The 19,642-nt window shown below is 40.8% G+C and overlaps 2 protein-coding genes across 2 annotated transcripts in view; one reads left to right on the top strand and one right to left on the bottom strand.

The window, feature by feature from the left end:
* The window catches only part of pigg (phosphatidylinositol glycan anchor biosynthesis class G), a 76,872-nt gene extending 72,287 nt beyond the window's left edge, over positions 1–4,585 (top strand). Inside the window, exon 14 of the mRNA XM_034883517.1 lies at positions 4,575–4,585. The gene's annotated coding sequence lies outside the window, so the exon portion shown is untranslated. The remainder of the gene's footprint in view (positions 1–4,574) is intronic.
* Positions 4,586–13,518: 8,933 nt separating this feature from the next.
* On the bottom strand, positions 13,519–15,123 carry LOC117952181 (transmembrane protein 271-like). The gene has a single exon (XM_034884321.1). It carries the CDS (start codon positions 14,675–14,677, stop codon positions 13,889–13,891), a length of 789 nt encoding a protein of 262 aa, XP_034740212.1. The 5' UTR covers positions 14,678–15,123; the 3' UTR covers positions 13,519–13,888.
* Positions 15,124–19,642: the final 4,519 nt, after the last annotated feature.

The following is a 19,642-nucleotide window of genomic DNA, read 5'->3' as shown; positions in this document are numbered from 1 at the left end:
TCAAAATGACAAGGCTGTGTTTAGATAGTTTCTATTTATTCAACACATCCATCCATGTATTTTTACCTTTTGTTTTTTTGTTTTTATAATGTTCAGTACTGCCTGTTATTTTTAAGCACAGCCCATTTTGAACAGGGTTGTTCTCTAGTGCACATTCGTTCTGTTATTTTTTTCACTCGTGTTATTTGAATCTCTTTGCTCTTTTTAAAACTGACATAACATGTGTGCCTATTGTTGTAGTTACCCCCTTGCACGAGGTCCGTCTGACGGTTTGTTTAACCAAATGTAATCCTCAGTGGACCCCCCAGGCTTTGCCCCACTCCAGTTTTTTCTTCCAGGACCACCAAGGTTGCGGTTCTTTTGGCCTGCCAACACCAGTCCACAGATAGAATAGAACCGAAAGCCTTTATTATCATTATCAGTTCCTGAGAGCAACTATATACAGTACATATGTGTGAAATATTGAGAAAGATAAAGGGTTTGTACACACATTATGCAAAAGTAGTTATTGGTGAAGTGAAGTCAGTGCATGTGTGAGTTCAGATCCAAGAGACTGCTCCACCAGAGGGGTTTCTGGGTTTCTCACAGCTGGCACAGTAGACCTGGCCACAGCACCGAGTAGCTGGCTCAACAAAGCCCACCCCCCGGGTCCTTCTTGAACTCAGCTTTTTTTTTTTTCTGCTACCAGGTACACCTGTAAACCACCTCATGATGGTGGTTGTTATGCACACTGCATGGCTAATATTTGTTCTTGTATTTTAGTCCCATTATTATTTCTTGTATATTGTATGTATGCATATTGTATCCAAGTATTTCATTTATATTTATATTGTGTGCTGTGGGATTGATTTTGCTGCTGGAACACTATAATTTCCCATTTTATTGGATCAATATCTATTTGTCTAATTTATCTATCTATCTATCTATCTATCTATCTATCTGTGTATCTATATATCTATCTGTGTATCTGTCTGTGTATCTATCTATCTGTGTAACTATCTATCTATCTGTGTATCTATCTATCTATCTATCTATCTATCTATCTATCTGTCTGTGTATGTGTGTCTAGTCTAGTCTAGTCTAGTCTAGTCTAAGTGCTCCAGTTCAGATCAATTAGGGCATTCACAGTGGTAAAGCGGGGGTGGGGGGGCTGGTTTTCTCAACATCCCAGAATCCTTTAAGGCTTGATACTACCTTCAACGTATATGTCAGGTTCACCCGGTCTCTCGACTGAACCGGTAAATCCATAGATGAAAAGTTCTGTTACTGGAGAGAGATCCGCCAAATGTCAACGTTAAATTAGTTAAGAAATAGTCACGTCAGCCCATCTCTGCCCTTCTTAGGTGGCAGGAGTAAGGAGAATGAGTCGTCAACAACATTTGTTGTGTTCTGGATTCAGAACGATGAACAATTAGACAGAAAACAGGATATGGGCTCCACAGGAGGATTCTTGTCTGATTGTTTCTCCCGAATGATGGAAATGATTTTAGGCGTTCTCTTATCAAACGGCTTGAAAATGGAGCGTTCACATATTTGGAATGTCTTTGATTAATCCTGTTTGGCCTTTTTGTTCTTTAATACAATCCTTTTTTCTTTTCTTTTTTACACATCCCAGACATCGGCACTTTGTTGTTAATGTTTTGTTGGTTTCACAGAGATTCCATCATGTCATCCAATAAATCCAATCGCCGCTATATTGAATTAATTCATAAAAATGTAATCATTCTCAAACACACACTCCACATCAGGAAGACCACTTGCCATCACGGTTCGGGACTAATGCATGTACAGCGGAGCTCAAACGTTTGGGCACCCCAGGTACAAGTTTGTATTAATGTTCATAAAGAGTGGCCCACTTTTGAAGACGCCATTTTGTTGTTTTCTGTTATATTGAAAGTGTAAAAGATGGATAGAAAATCTAACTTTTTCTGACATATTACATCTAATTTGTCATTTGATGCCTTTTGGAGATTTTTCCATCTTTTCTTGGCTTCTTTATGCACATCAATACACATTTTTACCTGGGGGGGGCAAACCTTTGAACCCCGCTGTATGCACACTGTGTTCATGAACGTAACAATAGTGTTGGCAAGCTGATGACTTAATAAATATATCACTGATACATATTATAGTATTATTGAAAATGTTGTATTTCTATCTAACGTTGAAATTGTTTTATCTATTAAAGATTCCATCCATGTACCACTAGAGGGGGGGCTCGCATACCACCAGTGGTACTTGTACTTGTACTACAGGTTGAGAACCAGTGATTTTGAATATTCTTATAATATTATAATTCCTTATTTACTGGTTGACCTAAATGTCTACACTACTATACTACTTGTATCTTTTAGAATAGATTTTCAAGTTATTTTACTTGTTTATAAAAGTTTTAAATGACCTTAAATGACCTTGCCCCCCCCCCCCCCCCCCCCCCCCCCCCCCCCCCCTATATATGCTCCTGCCAGATCACTAACGTCCTAAACTGTGGAACTCAATGGCATTATGTATTTTAAATCGTTTTTTTCTCTTTTTTTTTTTTTTATTCAGAGTAATGTTATAGCCTTAGTTTTTTAACTTTCAATCATTGGATGTCACATAATTTCCCCCCTGTGTTTTGCATTTTTCATTTATTATAATTACTTTTATTGATTGATTTTTAACATTTCATTGTTTTCTTGCAATTTTCTAGTTCTGAAAATTCTAGTTATTGTTTATTCCCCTTTGGTCTGTTTGAATTTTACCATGTGAAGCTCTCTGGACTAAATCTTTGTACGACAGGTGCTTTATAAATAACGGTGAGTTAACCCTTTGTTGATTTGCATGTGCTCTCTTTCATGTGAACGGACTGACTACGGCTGACCTTCCAGAAGGAAGTAATACGAATTTCAGCAATAGAGCAAGAGAAGGAAAATTGTGCCTTTTGAGTTGGAGCTTTCCCTGTGAAAGCGACCTTATCTCTCTCTCTCTCTCTCTCTCTCTCTCTCTCTCTCTCTCTCTCTCTCTCTCTCTCTCTCTCTCTCTCTCTCTCTCTCTCTCTCTCTCTCTCTCTCTCTCTCTCTCTCTCTCTCTCTCTCTCTCGATGCTCCAGGAGTTGTCTGCTAAGTGGCAGATGGCAGCGAGCCAAAGAGGTTATTGCAAGTTTAGAGCTGGCTCCCTGTGAAAACCCAGCCACTGCAGGAGCTATTGATTGACGCATGACTCCCTCTGTGGCTGCACACGCTGCCAGGTCTCCCCTTCCTCTCCCCTTCTTCTCCCCTTCTTCTCCCCTTCCTCTCCCCTTCTTCTCCCCTCACTGCTTCTCTGCCACACTTTCTGTTCCAAGCTTCCGAGAGGAGCCCAGCCCTCTAAACTCTGCTCAGTTGTTAAGAAGCCTGAGGGGGAACACTTGCTGTGTGCATGAAATTACTACTGGCTTGACTTGCACAGCACTCAAACTGCTTGTTAACCCGTCATGAACTACTTTTAACATTTCCATTAAGAAAAACTGTACATTGGAGTGGAACAGCTAAGATATAACGAGATGTTTCTGACCTGAAAAGTTATTTTCTCCACCTTAAATGTCAGGATGTGTGTTTCTTGGAGAAGTTGAAGGTGAGAAATGTGACACTCAGAGATTTTATTAACATCATTTTCAGTATAAGCAACTTTATGAACAAAATTGCTAGGAGTTGGAACAGAACAGGAAATACCTTTCAATGCTCATTTGATGACAGACAAATGGGACAAAATGGAGTATAAAAGATGATTAAATATCAATGGCAAGGAAAAGCATTGATTAATTATTAATTCAGCTCTCCGTCATGTGAGATGAGTCAGTTGTAATCCACATATCCAGCAGCGGGTTGGTGGTGGAGTCAGTCGCTCATTGAAGGACTGTTAAGTCATCCGTGACACCGTCGGCCGTTTTTAGAGCACCCAGCAGGAGGTTGGAGTGTTTTTACCTTTTATACAAAGTGTTTTTGTCATTTTCAATCGCAGAGCTTGTAACTGATACAAACCATGAAGTCACATTTAACAAAACAGGATATTTCAGGAGGTTTCTTTCCAAACTACTAGATAAAGAATATAGCCAGACGTGGCCGGGGTGGTTCAGTGGGTCAAACAGGCGCACATACCGGGGCTTGAGAAAGTTTACACACTCATGCTAAAGTTAATTTAAAAGAGGAATACAAATCATTAAAAGAAATAGGAAAATCCAACCTTTAAGGATTTAAGGAATTTTATAAATGATTCATTCACAAAGAAGATTGGTGTCCTTAAAAGGTTGGATTTTCCTACATTTTTTTAATTAAGGCATTAAGATCGATTTCCAAAAGATGTTTTTGTATTCCTCTTTTAAATCAACTTTAGCATGGGTGTGTAAACTTTCTTAAGCCACTGTATACTTTGAAGCTTATGCCTCTACGCAGAGGTCCAGGGTTTGAGTCCGACCTGTGACAATTTCCTGCACGTCCCCCCCCCCCCCCCCCCCCCCCCCCCCCCCCCCCCCCCCCCCCCCCCCCTCCCTTTCCCTTTTCTCACCTAGCGGCCCTGTCCACTAAAGATGGAAAAGCCCAAAAAAGAAAATCCAGCCCAAGATCTTACCTGGCTGTAGTCACTGCATCACTACTCCTTATCAACCTCCCGCAGTATCAACGTGGGCACTCAAGTTGAAAAGCTTGTCCCTGTGTTTGGTCCAAGTCAAGTGAATTGTCCTTCATTGGTCCTCATTGGCTGTAGAACAGGGGTCTTTAACGTTTTTTAAGCCAGCGACCCCTTCGCTGAAAGAGAGACTGAGCAGGGACCCCCCCTACTACATATATTGCATAACATAAAGTTGCATATTAAACTGATCCTACAAGTACGTGTAGGGTGGCCTAAAGCCTTTATACGTAATACTAAGCTATTAAAATAGCTTAATAATAGTAATAAGTGGCATGATTTTATCCCGGATGTATTTGAGCGTGGTTGGTGACTACCTTACCAACAGGTAAGCCTATCATGAGTTGGGATTTATATTTGCTAATAAGTTCATTTTAGGACTTTCACATTTTTGAAAAACAATAATTTGAATGCCCCACTGCGTTGACTCTGAGGACCGAAGTTCCCTGCTTTAGAAATACAGTCACATGGTCTTCATTGGTGGATGCAGATGTCATAGCTGTAACGCAATTTCACTTGACGTTTAGGACTTAGTGTCCGTGTTGTTAATCCTCTCACACAGTTGTCACACCTGAAGGAAGACCATGTGCAGTTTAAAGGAGAGAAAGCGGGTAAGTGGATCTTGAGTTTGGATTACTTTTTCAAAGTAATAAATATACCAAAAGTCATAGATTAACTTGTTCTAAAAGTCCTAAAAACAGTGCCCTGCGTGAACTAACTAGAACTGTGGAGAAATATACAACCACGTAAAAAGTCTTCACAATTATCTTTTAAATAATGCTTTAAATCTGGGAGGTTTTCAGTTCATTTCAGTATGACACGTTGTGCCGTTACTTGTTTAAATCTAAGAATGCTCGACTCAAATCTGCACTCGACTCACATCAGGGACTGACAAATAAAGCATGTGGACTCATTCTGTTTCTTAAAGATTGTTTTTGGGGCATTTTTAGGCCTTTATTTTCACAGGACAGATGAAGACTTGAAAGGGGAGAGAGAAGGGCAATGACATGCGGGTCAGAGTTGAACCGGCATCCGCTGTGCCGAGGACTCTACCTCTATACATGTGCGCCTGCTCTACCAACTGAGCCAACCTGGCAACAACTCATTATGGTCAATGCACAGTGCTGGGCGCCATTTTCTTTTGAACTGAAAAAAATAACATGGCAACCTGTTCAATGTCAGTTACACTGTCATTCTATTTCTGTGGTTTCTATGGTTACAAATCCAAACGGCTACTCAGCTTAGCATGTGGTGTGTTTTTTGTTAACGGATCCTTCTCCATGCCCATGACAACTGATCAAATTCCATCCTCTTTATTTTGGAATAAAAGCATGTATGTCTTCGACATCGGGCCTTTAAACATCAGCATTTGTCGTATCGCATGTTTGAAAGAATAAAAAACTAAAGTGCTGCTTATTAGCAGTGTTTACTACATCCTGTGGGTGTGGCTTTGCACTTACATATAATATATACCAGCTTTAATTAATACAGCTGAGCTGTATGACAGCTACCACATAGTACACACTGGGATAATATACAGTGAAGCATTCAATATCACTGTGATCAGTATCTTTTGATTGGGATTCCAGCACTTCAAGCCATAAATTCATAATTATCTGGAACACACAGTCCACACGTAGTCCTGCTGTTGCTCACCATGCATTCAGTCATAACCCAAGCTCTAATACCTGCAGAAAAAAAAAGAAAAAAAATGGAAATCCGAATCTTTAAAAGTCTTCAAAGAGAGTGGAAAGAAGAATCAAGCTTTTCAGAAATTGGCACAAGCGAGTCTAATGGCTTGGACGCTCACACATAGGTAATGAACCACAATTTCTTTCAGGGAAGGCCCAGCGTTGGCTTTTAAAAGCCACTGGAGCTTTTCCAGACCCAACTTTCCCTGGCAGCTGCACGCGGACAAATGGATATGTGTCTATTGAAAGGCTTTTAGGCGGTATTGATGTTTTTTTCCCATAAGTATGGCTGTCAGTTTTGTCCTTGACATATATATTCGGACTAGTATGCAGATGGAGAAAAACTAATGCAAGATACGGGTTTCTCTCAGCAGCACAACTCTTATTTCTTTCTGTGGGATCGGTTACACACATTGGAACTGCGGCATTTGTAAAGTTATTACACTTGATAGTGAGCTAATTGGGATGCTAAGTCTCAACTAGCGCCGGAGACATTTTTGATCCCCCTTCCTCGTCTCGGTGCTCCACCGGCTTCCCCCCAGCTGTACACTCCTCCTGTCCACGTACATCATTCATCCGAATATCTGCAGTGTAATCACTTTTGCAGAAACCCTCCCTTATATTCCTCAGAGTGAAGAACTTAAAGATGCAAGTCAGCGGTTTTTTTAGTTTTTTTTTTACTTTGTGTGACCAGAGCCGGGGGCTGTCATTACACTAATGCAGCACTGCTATCCAACAAAGGATCGACCATAAGGAAGAACGGGACAGAGAAAGGCTGCAGACCACAGAAACACAGATCTGAAGATGAAAAACCTGACCCTTACAACCTGACACGTCTTTGCGGTTTTTTCAAAGTGCAATTATAGTCAATAAACGTCTCAAGCAGCAGGATTTTTCCATATGGTAAAAAGGATATCATGAGCCATCGTCAAAGGCACAGTTCATACATTAATGGAGCTAATCACTTACAGATGCACACTGTCAAAAGCAGTTTGATATTGCAGTAGTGTTCGATTCTCTCTTAGGAGCAGACATGAGACCAAAAAAGTCACCAGGTACGTTACCATGAAAAGTTGCCACTAAGCAAGGCACCTGAAAGCCATCTGTGCTGTTTGAACTTGAATCGGAATGTTTGGAAAAAATAGCATCCAGGCTAAGTTGGCGTCCCCCCAAATAAATACAGAATAGACTTATTTTGTAATCTTAGATTTTCTTTGAACAGGCGGGGGACATGTGTATGCAACTACAGTGCAGAGGCGCATTCTTCGTGACAGGCATTGGGTTATAAACAGCTTCCACAGTGGTGACTTTTAGAAAGTTAATCTCTATGTTTTACATGTCAACTTGAATGCACTTTTATAATTAGTCTAATGGATATTTAAACACAGCAACACTGTGAAACATCAACTGAGAGTTCTGTTGGATGTACTTAAAGGTCACATACGATGCTCATTTTCAGGTTCATATTTGTATTTTTCTTTTTTTACCAGAACATTTTTACTGCGCTGATGTTAAAAAAAAATACTTTTTCTCTTACGGGCTGTGTGAGTATAGCTGTACTCTCCCTCTGTCTGAAACGCTCCGTTTTAGCGCCTGTATCTTTAAGTGTGTCTCAGTCCTGATCATTGAATATGGGAGATTTTGAGCACTGAAAAATAATGACATCACATTAATTCAATTTTCTGGAGAATGGCCGTGACATGAAGAAAAGTTATGAAATAAAATGATTCCAGCAGGTCATTTCTCATCCGCTTTTGGTCTCAATCAGAAAGACTGAGACAAACACCGCAGCAACACAACTTATTTATGCAGTTTTAGTTAACTATAGTGGATGGACATTTCCAAAATTCCGTATGTAAGTCAATCTGGACTTAATTAGCCTGCAACCTTAGCCAGCTTCCCAAGTAGTTAGCAGGCTAATGCGTGCCAGGTATGTTTGCTAACTTAGCTAGTTCGCTAACTTGTTCATTGCTAGTTACAAAGCCAAGGCAATATGATTATCCATGAAAGCTATTTTTTTGGTTTAGTAGCACAAGTGCCAACACAAATACAAAAGTAGAGCCCTGAGTTGAGTTAAATGTTAATAAATCTGACTTATGCGCTAGCTATAGCCTATTAGCATAAGCCTAACGGTGGACCGTTGACTTAACCCTCATGTTGTCCTCAGGTCAAATTGTCCGGTTTCCCTATATCAGTGTTCTTTTTAATTCCCCAAAATAACATGATTGATTCCACACAACGCTCTTTGGCAAGTACAAATCTCTACTTTCATTCATTTTGGGACGTCTTATTCAATTTTTTAGCATTTGAAAAAACATTGAAGTGGTTTTGAAATAGTAGGCTATTGAGTAAAAGTTGACATAATCCAGTCTCTGATTATCCATCAACATCCATTCCTTTAATTTTAGTCTCAATAATTCCTAATTTCTGCTTTTCTAACTCAAACATTAGGGATAATTTCCTATAAATGAGGTTTATTGACAAAAATAACTTTAAAACTAAAGTTAATGAGTTAGTGTTACGTAGTGTTGAAAATGTCAAAGAAAGTGACAAACACTGAAAAAAAGCATCAAAAGTGTTGAAAAAAGGACAAAAACATAAGAAAAAGTTAAAAACATCAATAAAAAGCATCAACAAAAGTTATTGATTTTCAAATTTTACGGGAAGACAAAACGAGGGGGAAGTAAAAATAGTAGTGCCACAATATAAAATACTCTGTAACAAGTACAAATACATAAGTACTGAAAGCCAAACGTACTGAAAGTTTCAAAGCCAAAGCCCACTATGCAGAAAAATGACCCTGTGACAGGGCTGTAGGACTCGAGTCTGGTCTTGGACTCAATCCTGACTTGAGACCGTTTTTCTATGGTCTCGGACTTGACTTGGTCTTGGCCACTGGTCTTGCCCAATATGGATTCTGGTCTTGACCGAGTCCAGGTGTATTTGTTATGTTGATAATAATTTTGGAGGGAAAGTGAAACCCAAAATGATTGTCTTGATACTGTCACACTTAAGACCTTTTTTTCTGTCTGGACTCGGTCTCAAAACTTTTTGGACTTGGTCTTGTCTTGGACTCGAACCTCTTTGGACTCGGTCTTGACTTGGACTCGACTAGTCCTGGTCTTGGACTTGTCTTGGACTCGACTAAGGTGGTCTTGACCACAGCCCTGCCCTGTGATGCTTCACTATTAAATCATTATCATTATCATTATTATATCATTGGATTGTTATTACTGATGCATTCATGTGGAAGTCTAATTTTAGTCTATTAGTTTGTCATGGTGGAGCTGATTGTAAGTATTTAGCATACAATTAGAATAATCTACAAGCAATGCATCATATTTTAAAAGCTCAGAATGTACATCAAATCTAAATTTCGTACTACTTAAAAACTGTAGTTATATATAAAATAAATGTTTCGGGGTAAAAAGTATGATATTTCCTTCTGAATTTGAGTAGAGTAGATGTATTAAATGGCATGAAATGGACTGAAGTTTCCACCACAGGGACTTAGACACACAAATGCTTCTGTAGCATTGCTGTGGGTGTAATATCAATAAATATATCATTATTATGTTGATTATTGGCATAAGTAAATGTCATGAGGGCATGAAGCTTAGGTTTCACTGCTCTCTGTGTGATATCAATACATATCTGTGAGATTCATGTTCAGATTTATTTATTTATTTGTCTTTAAGGTCCTACAACCATTTTTAATATTCAAGCGACCTCACTGCAACCCAAATATTCTAATAACCCAGTTTGTCCTGAAAAAATGATGTTCATATCTTGACTGTAGACAACAGGGCTGATGTTTTGCAAGTTATTATAAAATAAATCCAGATGGACAAAATGGCCTTAGGGTTCAGAGGGTTAAGACCCCCCTGTTGAGTCCAACAACATCACATGGGATTATAGAACACAGAATAGTCTGCTAAAATGTAACAATTCATGTGACAAAATCCCTGTTCTCAAAATGTCCCAAATGAATAAATGCCATAGGAATCTGGAATGATTTTTAAGATAGATTCCAAACTACAGTACGTGACCCAGTGTGTGTGTGATAGCAGAAACTGATGTTAATATATTAATATAATATGTTATATTAATAAAAGTTATCTTAAGAAGCGTGAACGCTGCTCAGTCTTCACTCAATCATGTACTTTCTGTGGAGTAAAATCTGCCAGACAACTTTCCCATGTTGTCAGTGAAATACATTTTAGCAATAAATGTCTGAAAATGGGAGTCCGGGCGTCCGCACGAGCCTCTTGAAGATATAATCAGCAATTAATCTACATCTTGTGACGATGTGTGTGCACAGTTTGGCTTCTTAATATTCTGGACACACACTATTCCTGATATAAAAGACATTGTGCATCCTGAAATTATATGGACTGTTTTTATATAACGCTTTTCTATTCTTAACATAGTACAGGAACCATTCATACACATTCATACACTGCAGCCGAGGCTGCTGCACAAGGTGCCACCATCATCAGATATGCACTCACACACATGTAGTGTCTTGCCCAAGGACACTTCAAGATGGGACAGCAGGTCCAGGGATTGAACCACCACCCTTCCTACCATTGAGCCACAGCCGCCCAAATATATGAATTCTCTCTTTCCTTATTCAACCAATCAACTGGAAAATGGAAAAACATCTTCAGTTGGTTAACTTTCAGTGTAATCAAAGCCAGTACTACATTCCCAGTGGTTTGGATGACAGTACACGGGTCATAGTACCATGTAGTTGATACCATCATTTTAGAGTTATTTACACCCCATTAAGTGTCCTAAAGATCCCACTCACAGACAGTCGACTGAAACTAAAGGATGCCTAGTTACCTTAGCTGCTTGCAATCTCATTTTGAATGCAGTTACTGAATGTGGAATCATTTTTGGTGAGCAAAAAGCACCGCTTCATGGCACCAGCTCTCTGAATTTGGACTTTCATTTGAAGGTGTTAGAAGACAGAAAACATCAGAAACTTTCTCTAAAGGTGAAAGGTAAACACATCTATTGTCCTGGGGAAAATGTAGTTTCGCGAGCGCCAGATTAAAAAGATATTAGAGGCTTGGTGTGCTACTGCTGTGCTGCAGGTGGAAACACACACCTCATTTGTGTGAAAAGGGGTCCCCTAAAGTCTCCTTTCTGGTCTGGTCTGAGCCCCTACCCTTAGCTTTGTTTGCATCTTTCTCTGGACACCACTCCATGAAACTTTTAGGACACCAGCTCCCTGAAGAAGACCTCTTTTGTTTGAGGGTTGCTGGCTTAATCTTTGGTTGTAGCTGGATTTTTTATACTGGCATTAACGTTAGAAGAAAGAAAACAGACGGGTTTCCTGTCCTGTATTCAGCTCTGGCACTCAAAGCCCACGTTAAGTAGAATGAGAGAGTGGAAAGGACCATATCACGGTTTGAAAAGGATAAGAGGAGGATTATCACACTGAGCCAATACAGCATGTCCCACAGTTTCTCCCTCAAAGTGCCCCTGAAGAGACATTTGGCTACGGATGCTCATTTAAGGGCTTTAATTTGAGGGGGGAAAAAGGACCATTTCACTTTGATTTACCACAAAGGAAAGTGCTGTCTGAAGGCGGGCACATAACGAGAACAGCCACGTCTACCTTTTGGTTCTGTTTCTGTTCTAGCTGTTATGTGAAATTAGTGACAGGGAGGTTGGAAATGTTTTGATGGTGCTGGGAGGATCCATGCTGAGAGCTGATGGGGGCTATTTGTGGGCTGTGGAGTTAATTCATTCATTCAAGTCTCATCAAATGGAACGATTTGGGAAGCATGTGCTGCACAGTTTCCATCTTTTGAATTAGAAAAAGTGAAGGACCACTTTCTGTATCATATTAGGTAGGGATGGAAAACACCAGAGGTAGCATCACGATACTTATGCCACGATATGATATTATTGCGATTTTACACGTATTCCAATATTCTGCGATATATTGCAATTTGCAACTTTTTTTCCAACTTCTATTTTTTCCCAATTTCAAAGGATGTCCCCAAAAGGAAACTTTGGCAACATCTGTTTCATCTAAAAAGATAAATTTATTTGTCTGTTCATATCACTTCAATGTTATTGCTGCAAAATGGGACAAACTGACCAACACATATATATATATATATATATATATATATATATATATAATATATGATAAAAGCTCCATATTTGTCTCCTTTCTATCGATACAGTATTGCCACTGAAAATATCGCGATACTATGCTGAATCGCTTTTTTGCCCCACCCCTAATATCTGGATAGCCTGCTACATCTGTAATGGGGGGGGGGCATTCAAAGACACCCAAAATAAGGATCTTGTATGAATTCCTTCAATTGCTAGCCACAGGCTCCGACTGTCACTCGGCTGCCTCCTACATACTTGTTATCATTGCTACCAGTTATATTAATTATACCCAATTATATTATAGTTATATTACTCTTACTAATTACTTGTGCACTCCACTAATTTTAAACTTTTTAAAGTTGACTTTACTCGTCATGAGGAGTGATACACACCCTGGGAAAGCATGTGTAGGCCTCGTATGTCTTCTGTGGTTCTGGAAGGTGTGAGAAATGAACCCCGATGACGTCATAGTGATGTCACTAGGGTCATGTCAGTCAGCTCGGAGACAGAAAGCCTGTGTGACAAACAGTGTTTTGAGACTTTTAAAGACTGTTTTCCAGACATGGATGGTCAAATGTGTCCCTGTTGCAAAATATGACATGGAGACTGGAACGTTTTTCAAGCTTAACACACAAAAAGTCCGAATATTTTCGGACTACTTCGATTTTGAATGCTCTTTTTTCAAAATCGAACTCTTTTGAGTTCCACAACTTCATAAAAGCAACATAATAAATCACTGCAGTGTGACTTTAAAGTGGCCTTTAAAGTTTTGAGTCTTTTCTGTCAATATCTTTGGCATGATGATGATGATGATGATGATGATGATGATGTGTTCCAGGTGTTTTCCCAAATGATGAGGGGTAGAAACTGCCGGCTTGTAAAGTGGACTACACAGCTATTGATTATTATAAAGTAAAACTGGTTGAATTGATTAACCGCACAGCTCCACAACAATCAGCAGAAGTTAGTTAACGCCTTGAAAATGAAGTTTCATCAACAGGGCTTCCCAAAGGCTACGTCATGCAGCAGCTTCATGACGTCAGGAGAGGTTAAATGCACGTTTTATTCACAAGTAAAAATGTTAACAGCAAACATTCAGAACACAGAACTCTGCTTTTGTTATACGAGCAAGCTGTTGCGTTGTGGGCCTTGGTCTGCCTGTCTGTCCGGGCCTGTATCCCCTTTCATCTCCATCAGGATGCTGATGAACTACAATAACCAGGGAGACGTTAGAAAACACAATGAGAAGCAATCCGGCGTCTTAAAATCCACTGCTCCTGTCCTCCTGTGAAACTTACTGCTTTCTGATGGGGGGTGTTGGAAGAGGAGGGGGTTGTTTAAGCACAAAGTCATTGATTGTCACAGCAGAGGAAGATGGGGGGAGAAGCGCTTCTGGGGGGGTCGCTCCTGAGCGGCTATGTGTTGCATGGCTCAGCGGGAAAAATGTCTTCGTACGCGGGCGGCAGTTCGCTGGGGAGCGGGTAGGAGAAAGGGAAGCAATGGTTGAGCTCCGGGTCCGTGGGCGAGTAGCCCGGCAGCTCGATCGACGGGTGTCCCCCGCACTGTACTTCTGCACCCGCCTCGTCAAACACGTTAAAAACCCCCAGGTTGATGTAAGACACCGGCTGGAAATCCGCCGAGCAGTCCCGCTCCTCGCTGAAGAGGATCGCGCCGGCGCGCTGCCTCTGGGACTGCCGGTTCCTAGAAAACTGCGCGGCTTTGTACCTCTTGATGACCACCAGGTTGATGAGCCCGAGGAGACACTCCAAGGTGCTGAGAACAGTAGAAACAACCAGACTCCGCTGGTAATCCCTCAGCTGCTCGCAGGCAGGGCTCACAACCACAGAGGGGAAGCAGTAGTGGGTGTATTTCCTCTCCACCAGAGAAGCCGTGTCCCCGTCCACTACCGCCCCGGAGAAGGCGGTGAGGACTCCCAACAAGAAGACCACAACCCCGAGGAGAAAGAAATTCCTGCAACCGGGCTTGTCCATGCAAAAGAGCAGCGCGGTGCCCAGCAGGACCTGCCCGATTCCCACAAGTAGCCCGGAGTAGAAAGCCCCGGCCGCGGCGCCGAGGTGGAAATGCGCTCTCACCGTAGATCCCAACGAGACGCATCTTAATCCAACGACAACTTCGCTCAGGGCGCACACGAAGAGGAGGGTGCTGGAGAAGACGGTGCACAGTCCTTTCCCACTCAACTTCATTATATTCCACCTCTGCCGCTCTCGATCCCTCTCCCCCTTTCTTCATCCTCCCTCGTCTCCTCTGGAAGCTTCACATAGGGACATCATCTGCCGGCGACTCCCCCGGTTCAGAGCGGGCGATCCTCGCCACTGTGGCGTCTCTCTCGCATCCTCCCCGCTTTTACAGGAATATATAAATAACTAATGCCAAGAACGTTCTTTTTGCACTTATCGATAATCCATACACAAGCAATGATCACTTTACCCCAGATCACCTAACCGCCCATCCGACTCCTGAGGCACTCTCTTCGGTCAAAAGTTTTCTTTTTTTTCTCCTCCTAAAGAGATCCTCTGCAGTCCGCCAAGTCGTCGGATTGAATGTTGTGTGTGTGTGGCGTTTTTGTGGCAGAGAAGGAGGCGGCTGCTTGAGCCGAAGGATGCTTCAGGGTCCAGTGGACCAATCACGGATGACCCACAGGCCTTCAAATCACTGCAACCCCCCCCCCCCCTTCGGGGATTTGAAATGAGTTTTTTTTTTTTTTTTCTTATAATTTCTACAATAGTATAACTTAATGGAATTCCACTGGATACTTACTGTGATGTGTCTACGTCATAGTGTTCTCATAAGGGTTGTTGGTCCTTCTGGAAATCATAAAGCATTAATAATAGAGCAGTGTGCGCTATCCGTGGTGCTGAAACATCCAGCCCGGGCCAGATGGCAGATCACTGGATGAACTCTGGATCTCATCTCTCCGCCAACCTCCCAGAAAACCCACCCGGCAGGAGAACCTGTAGGCTTATTTCTCACGTGTTATCTAGCACATATTTAATAACCTGTTGTGTAGGTGGGGACCTAAATGGACAAATCTGGATTCTCTTTTTTAAGAGCCCAAATGACCAATTGGTGTAGGATCCAAAATAGACTGTTTTAATAGTTATTAATTCAAGACTTTCCACAACTTTGGTTATAGTTGTCTTTTTTCAGTGTGAGTTTTTCAATTACATTTCAACAATACAAAACAGCAAAACAAAACAAGGCACATCAATAAGTACAAATATGCATTTGTCGATCCTTAAAATGTAGATTTGTTAATGGTATGTTTTACTGCTATGGTAACACACTGACTACCATCGTGGCTATAGATGTCATTTTGATTGAGTTTGGAACATGAGGGCACGTTCTAATTTAGTTGAGACCAAAAACAGTTTTCTATCCATTTTGTTTCATGTTATTTCATATCAGTAAATAATCCATGAGTATTGTGTGGCCGGGGTGCCTTGTGGGTAGAGAAGGCACACATATATACTTCGAGGCTTATGCCTCGACGCAGAGGTCCAGGGTTCGAGTCTGACCTGTGATGATTTCCTGCATGTCTTCCTCTCTCTCTCACCTAGCGGTCCTGTCCATTAACCCTTGTGTTGTCTTCCCGTCAAAATTAAAAATCAACACTTTTGTTGACGCTTTTTTATTGATACGTTTTTACATTTTTAAACACTTTTGACAATTTTGTCACCTTTTTGACACTTACTAAGTGTAACACTAACTTTAGTTTAAAGTTATTTTTGGAATTCATGGTCAATAAACCTCATTTATAGGAAATTATACCTAATATTTGAGTCATAAAAGCAAAAATTAGGACTTACATAGACTAAAATTAAAGGAACTGATGTTGATGGATAATCACAGACTGGAATATGTCAACTTTTACTCAATACTATGTCAAAACCACTTCAATTTGTTTTTCTAATTCTATCAAATTGAATAAGAAATTAATGAAAGTAGAGATTTGTACTTGCCAAAGAGTGTTGTGTTGAATCAATCATGTTATTTTGGGTAATTAAAAAGAAGATTGATATAGGAAAACGTGTCAATTTGACCCGAGGACAACATGAGGGTTAAAGGCGGAAAAATAATCTTAAAAAAATAAAAAAAATAATCCAAGAGTATTAGTTATGTTCCCTCATCAACAAATGCTGCATTAGCGGTTTGGTGGGAGAGATTTTTTTTTCTATGAGTATTTGTTTTTTTGAAAACAATGGGGCATGCAACTCTTCTATTGCCGGCTATGGCTATCACTTGGAAACAGAAAGCCGCTATTTGGCGTGATGGGGCACAGACAACCGCAGAGACATTTTAAAAGAAGCTGATGTTACAAAGGTTACTGCTACTGTACTACAACATCTTTTTAGTTAAACAAATGTGGAAGGACTGATGCTGTCAGTTGATTCAGCCCACAGTCTAAAAGTAGCGTAATCCATTATTTTTATTTTGTCCCATTTGTCTTTAGGATGGTCCTAATGCTAGATAGAGGGGCGTGAGGATGATATTGGCTCAGATAAAGTTCATTGTAGTAATGGTATAATCTTATCTATATACTGTATGTATATCTATAACATTACTTTAGGCACAACGGGGCTTGGAGCTAAATGCTAACATCAGCAGCTAACCTGCCCTCAATGACAATGCTAACTAGTTATTGTTGTTGGCCGTGGACACACACACACACGCACGCACACACACACACACACACACACACACACACACACACAACACAACACAACACAACACAACTAATAGTGGTAGTCTTATACTGACTTAAAGTGCCATGTCATATCTTAATTAGCTTGCAACATTAGCTACACACACACACACACACACACACACACCTTAATAAAACACTTTGTAATAATATAATGCTTTGTTGAAATGTTAAAAGGTACAAGTAAAAGTGCATAGTGATCATTACAACTAAAAGTGGTAGTCCTATACTGACTTAAAGTGCTATATCATATCTTAATTAGCTTAGCTTGTTAGCATGCAACATTGGCCACACACACCCACACACATATATACACACGTACATACACACATACACTATACATAGTGACATACTTGTAAACATACACTATACATAGTGACGTTTACAACTGAAAGTGGTAGTCCTATACTGACTTAAAGTGCTGTGTCATATCTTAATTAGCTTAGCTTGTTAGCATGCAACGTTGGCTAATTAGCCCTTAACACAAAGTTCAGCTGAGACTGCCTGGAAAGTCCTTAGCTTTGCAGTTATTTGGTCATAAACCAAAGTATAAATGTACACATTTTAGTTCTTATCGAGACTTTTCAGAAACACAAATGTCAACCTCATGTCGGCACAAAGTTATTAGGAATAATCCTCTGGGGACCATGACTGTCCCATGGCAGTCCATCCTGTAGTGTTAGTTGTCCTGACCCTAGATACTTTTTTTACCCCACGCTAGCAGCATTCCTCTGAATGCCAATGTCAAAGACGTCAAAGCGCTACAGCTAGCTAAAAATATTTGAAAAATTGCATTAATTTCAGGAGCAACCATGTGAGAAAAGATCAAGGATTATGTAAAATGATCCAACGATGTGACCTTCTGGGAATTTGTTGCAGAAATTTTGAATTGTCTCCGATTCATTTACCCTGGATGGGAAAACTTTCAGAGGACAAGCACGACTTTTTGACTTAATGAACCAGTCGTTTGACGGGTGCAGGTGAAAGAATTACACAAGGGAAAGCCCTCACCGAGCCATTCATCACAATGAGCCACCTCATTGACTGTACCAGTACAGCTGCCAGTGTGCCAATGTGCCTGTGTGCACGCGTGTGTGTGCGTGTGTGTGTGTGTGTGTCTGTTTGTGTCTAATTAGGTCATTGCTGCTTTGCAGAGCTTTGCAGATCTTTTATCTGAGTAGCTGTGAATGATGTGTTGATGATCTGTGGGTTGCTTGATTGATTGGCAGTCCTGCTTGCTGGCAGTGGGTGTGGGTCGCTCCATTGACAGCACTGAGGATGTCAACAGCAACAGTGAGACGGACCGGAACCCATCACCCCACCTCTTTGGACCCTGACACACCAGGCTCCGGCAAGAAAAACCACAGCTCTTAGTCCGGCCTTTTGTTCAGTATTGCATAATGTCCACACTTTGCTGATCAGCAGATTCAACCCAATTTTCACATTTGTTGTTCCATTATGTGGGCGTTGTGAAGCCTTTTGAGACTGTAACTGTGATTAAGAGATATACGAATAAAACTTGGACCAGGCCAGCTCAGAAAATGGCTTCACTTAACTCACAATAGGAGCAGTCACAGGTATGCAGCATGCATACTTTACAAAGTGAGACTAGGAAAAAAGACTACTGAATTCAATTTTCCGGTAAATTTGATGGAGCAGAAGTTGTTAACAGCATATGTCTTTCATCGGGACCCAAGGAGAGCCCCGCTAACCTCCATAACACAGACAATTTCCCTGTCATGGTCACAAACCTGGAAGATGCTGCCACTGAAGAGGAAAGTAATTCCCATCCTAATAGGTAAGATCGGCCCACACACACACACACACACACATACACATACACACACAGAGAAAACATGATCAAGCAAACTGGCCCATTCAGAGTCCCCTTTTCTCCTTCAAGAGCAGCTTTTAACCTTAAATCACTGCAAGTCACATAATGTGTGTGAATTTGCATGTGTGTGTGTGTGTGTTTGTGTGTGTGTTTAGGGCCCACTGCTTCACCTGTGCCAAGAGTCAGCCGGGAAGGGACAGCTTCTGCATCTGAGTTGCAGTTTTACGGCGGCAGTTACAACAGCGGTGACAGGTCAGCCTGTAAAATCCTGTTAGCCTATAAATATTAATGAATCTAAAGCAGCCTCCACTGTTGTTGCCTGGAGCCGGGAAGGACTCAAACTACGTTTTTTCTCAAAGAAGAATTAACTCAGAACTGTGGAGGATCAATACAGAGGCGGAGGAGGAGGACCTGTCAATATTTTTTATATTACCTATGGATCAAGTGGCAATGTGTGATTTGAAAGGCGTTGCTTGTTGTGACAAACCCTCAGAAAATCACCACTTAACTCTGCAGTGTCCGTCAGCTCTGCACAGCCTCTTTTAGTGAATTATTTAGTTATTTTCACACCACAGCTTCCGCTCTCAGTGTCAATTATGTTTCACAATCACA

The sequence above is a fragment of the Etheostoma cragini genome, chromosome 10 (assembly GCF_013103735.1).
Source record: "Etheostoma cragini isolate CJK2018 chromosome 10, CSU_Ecrag_1.0, whole genome shotgun sequence".
Classification (NCBI taxonomy): domain Eukaryota; kingdom Metazoa; phylum Chordata; class Actinopteri; order Perciformes; family Percidae; genus Etheostoma; species Etheostoma cragini.
This window is presented reverse-complemented; position numbering and strand designations above follow the sequence as displayed.

Excerpts from the sequence above, each read along its gene's own strand:
- LOC117952181 (XM_034884321.1), bottom strand. The coding sequence starts at position 14,677 with ATGAAGTTGAGTGGGAAAGGACTGTGCACCGTCTTCTCCAGCACCCTC.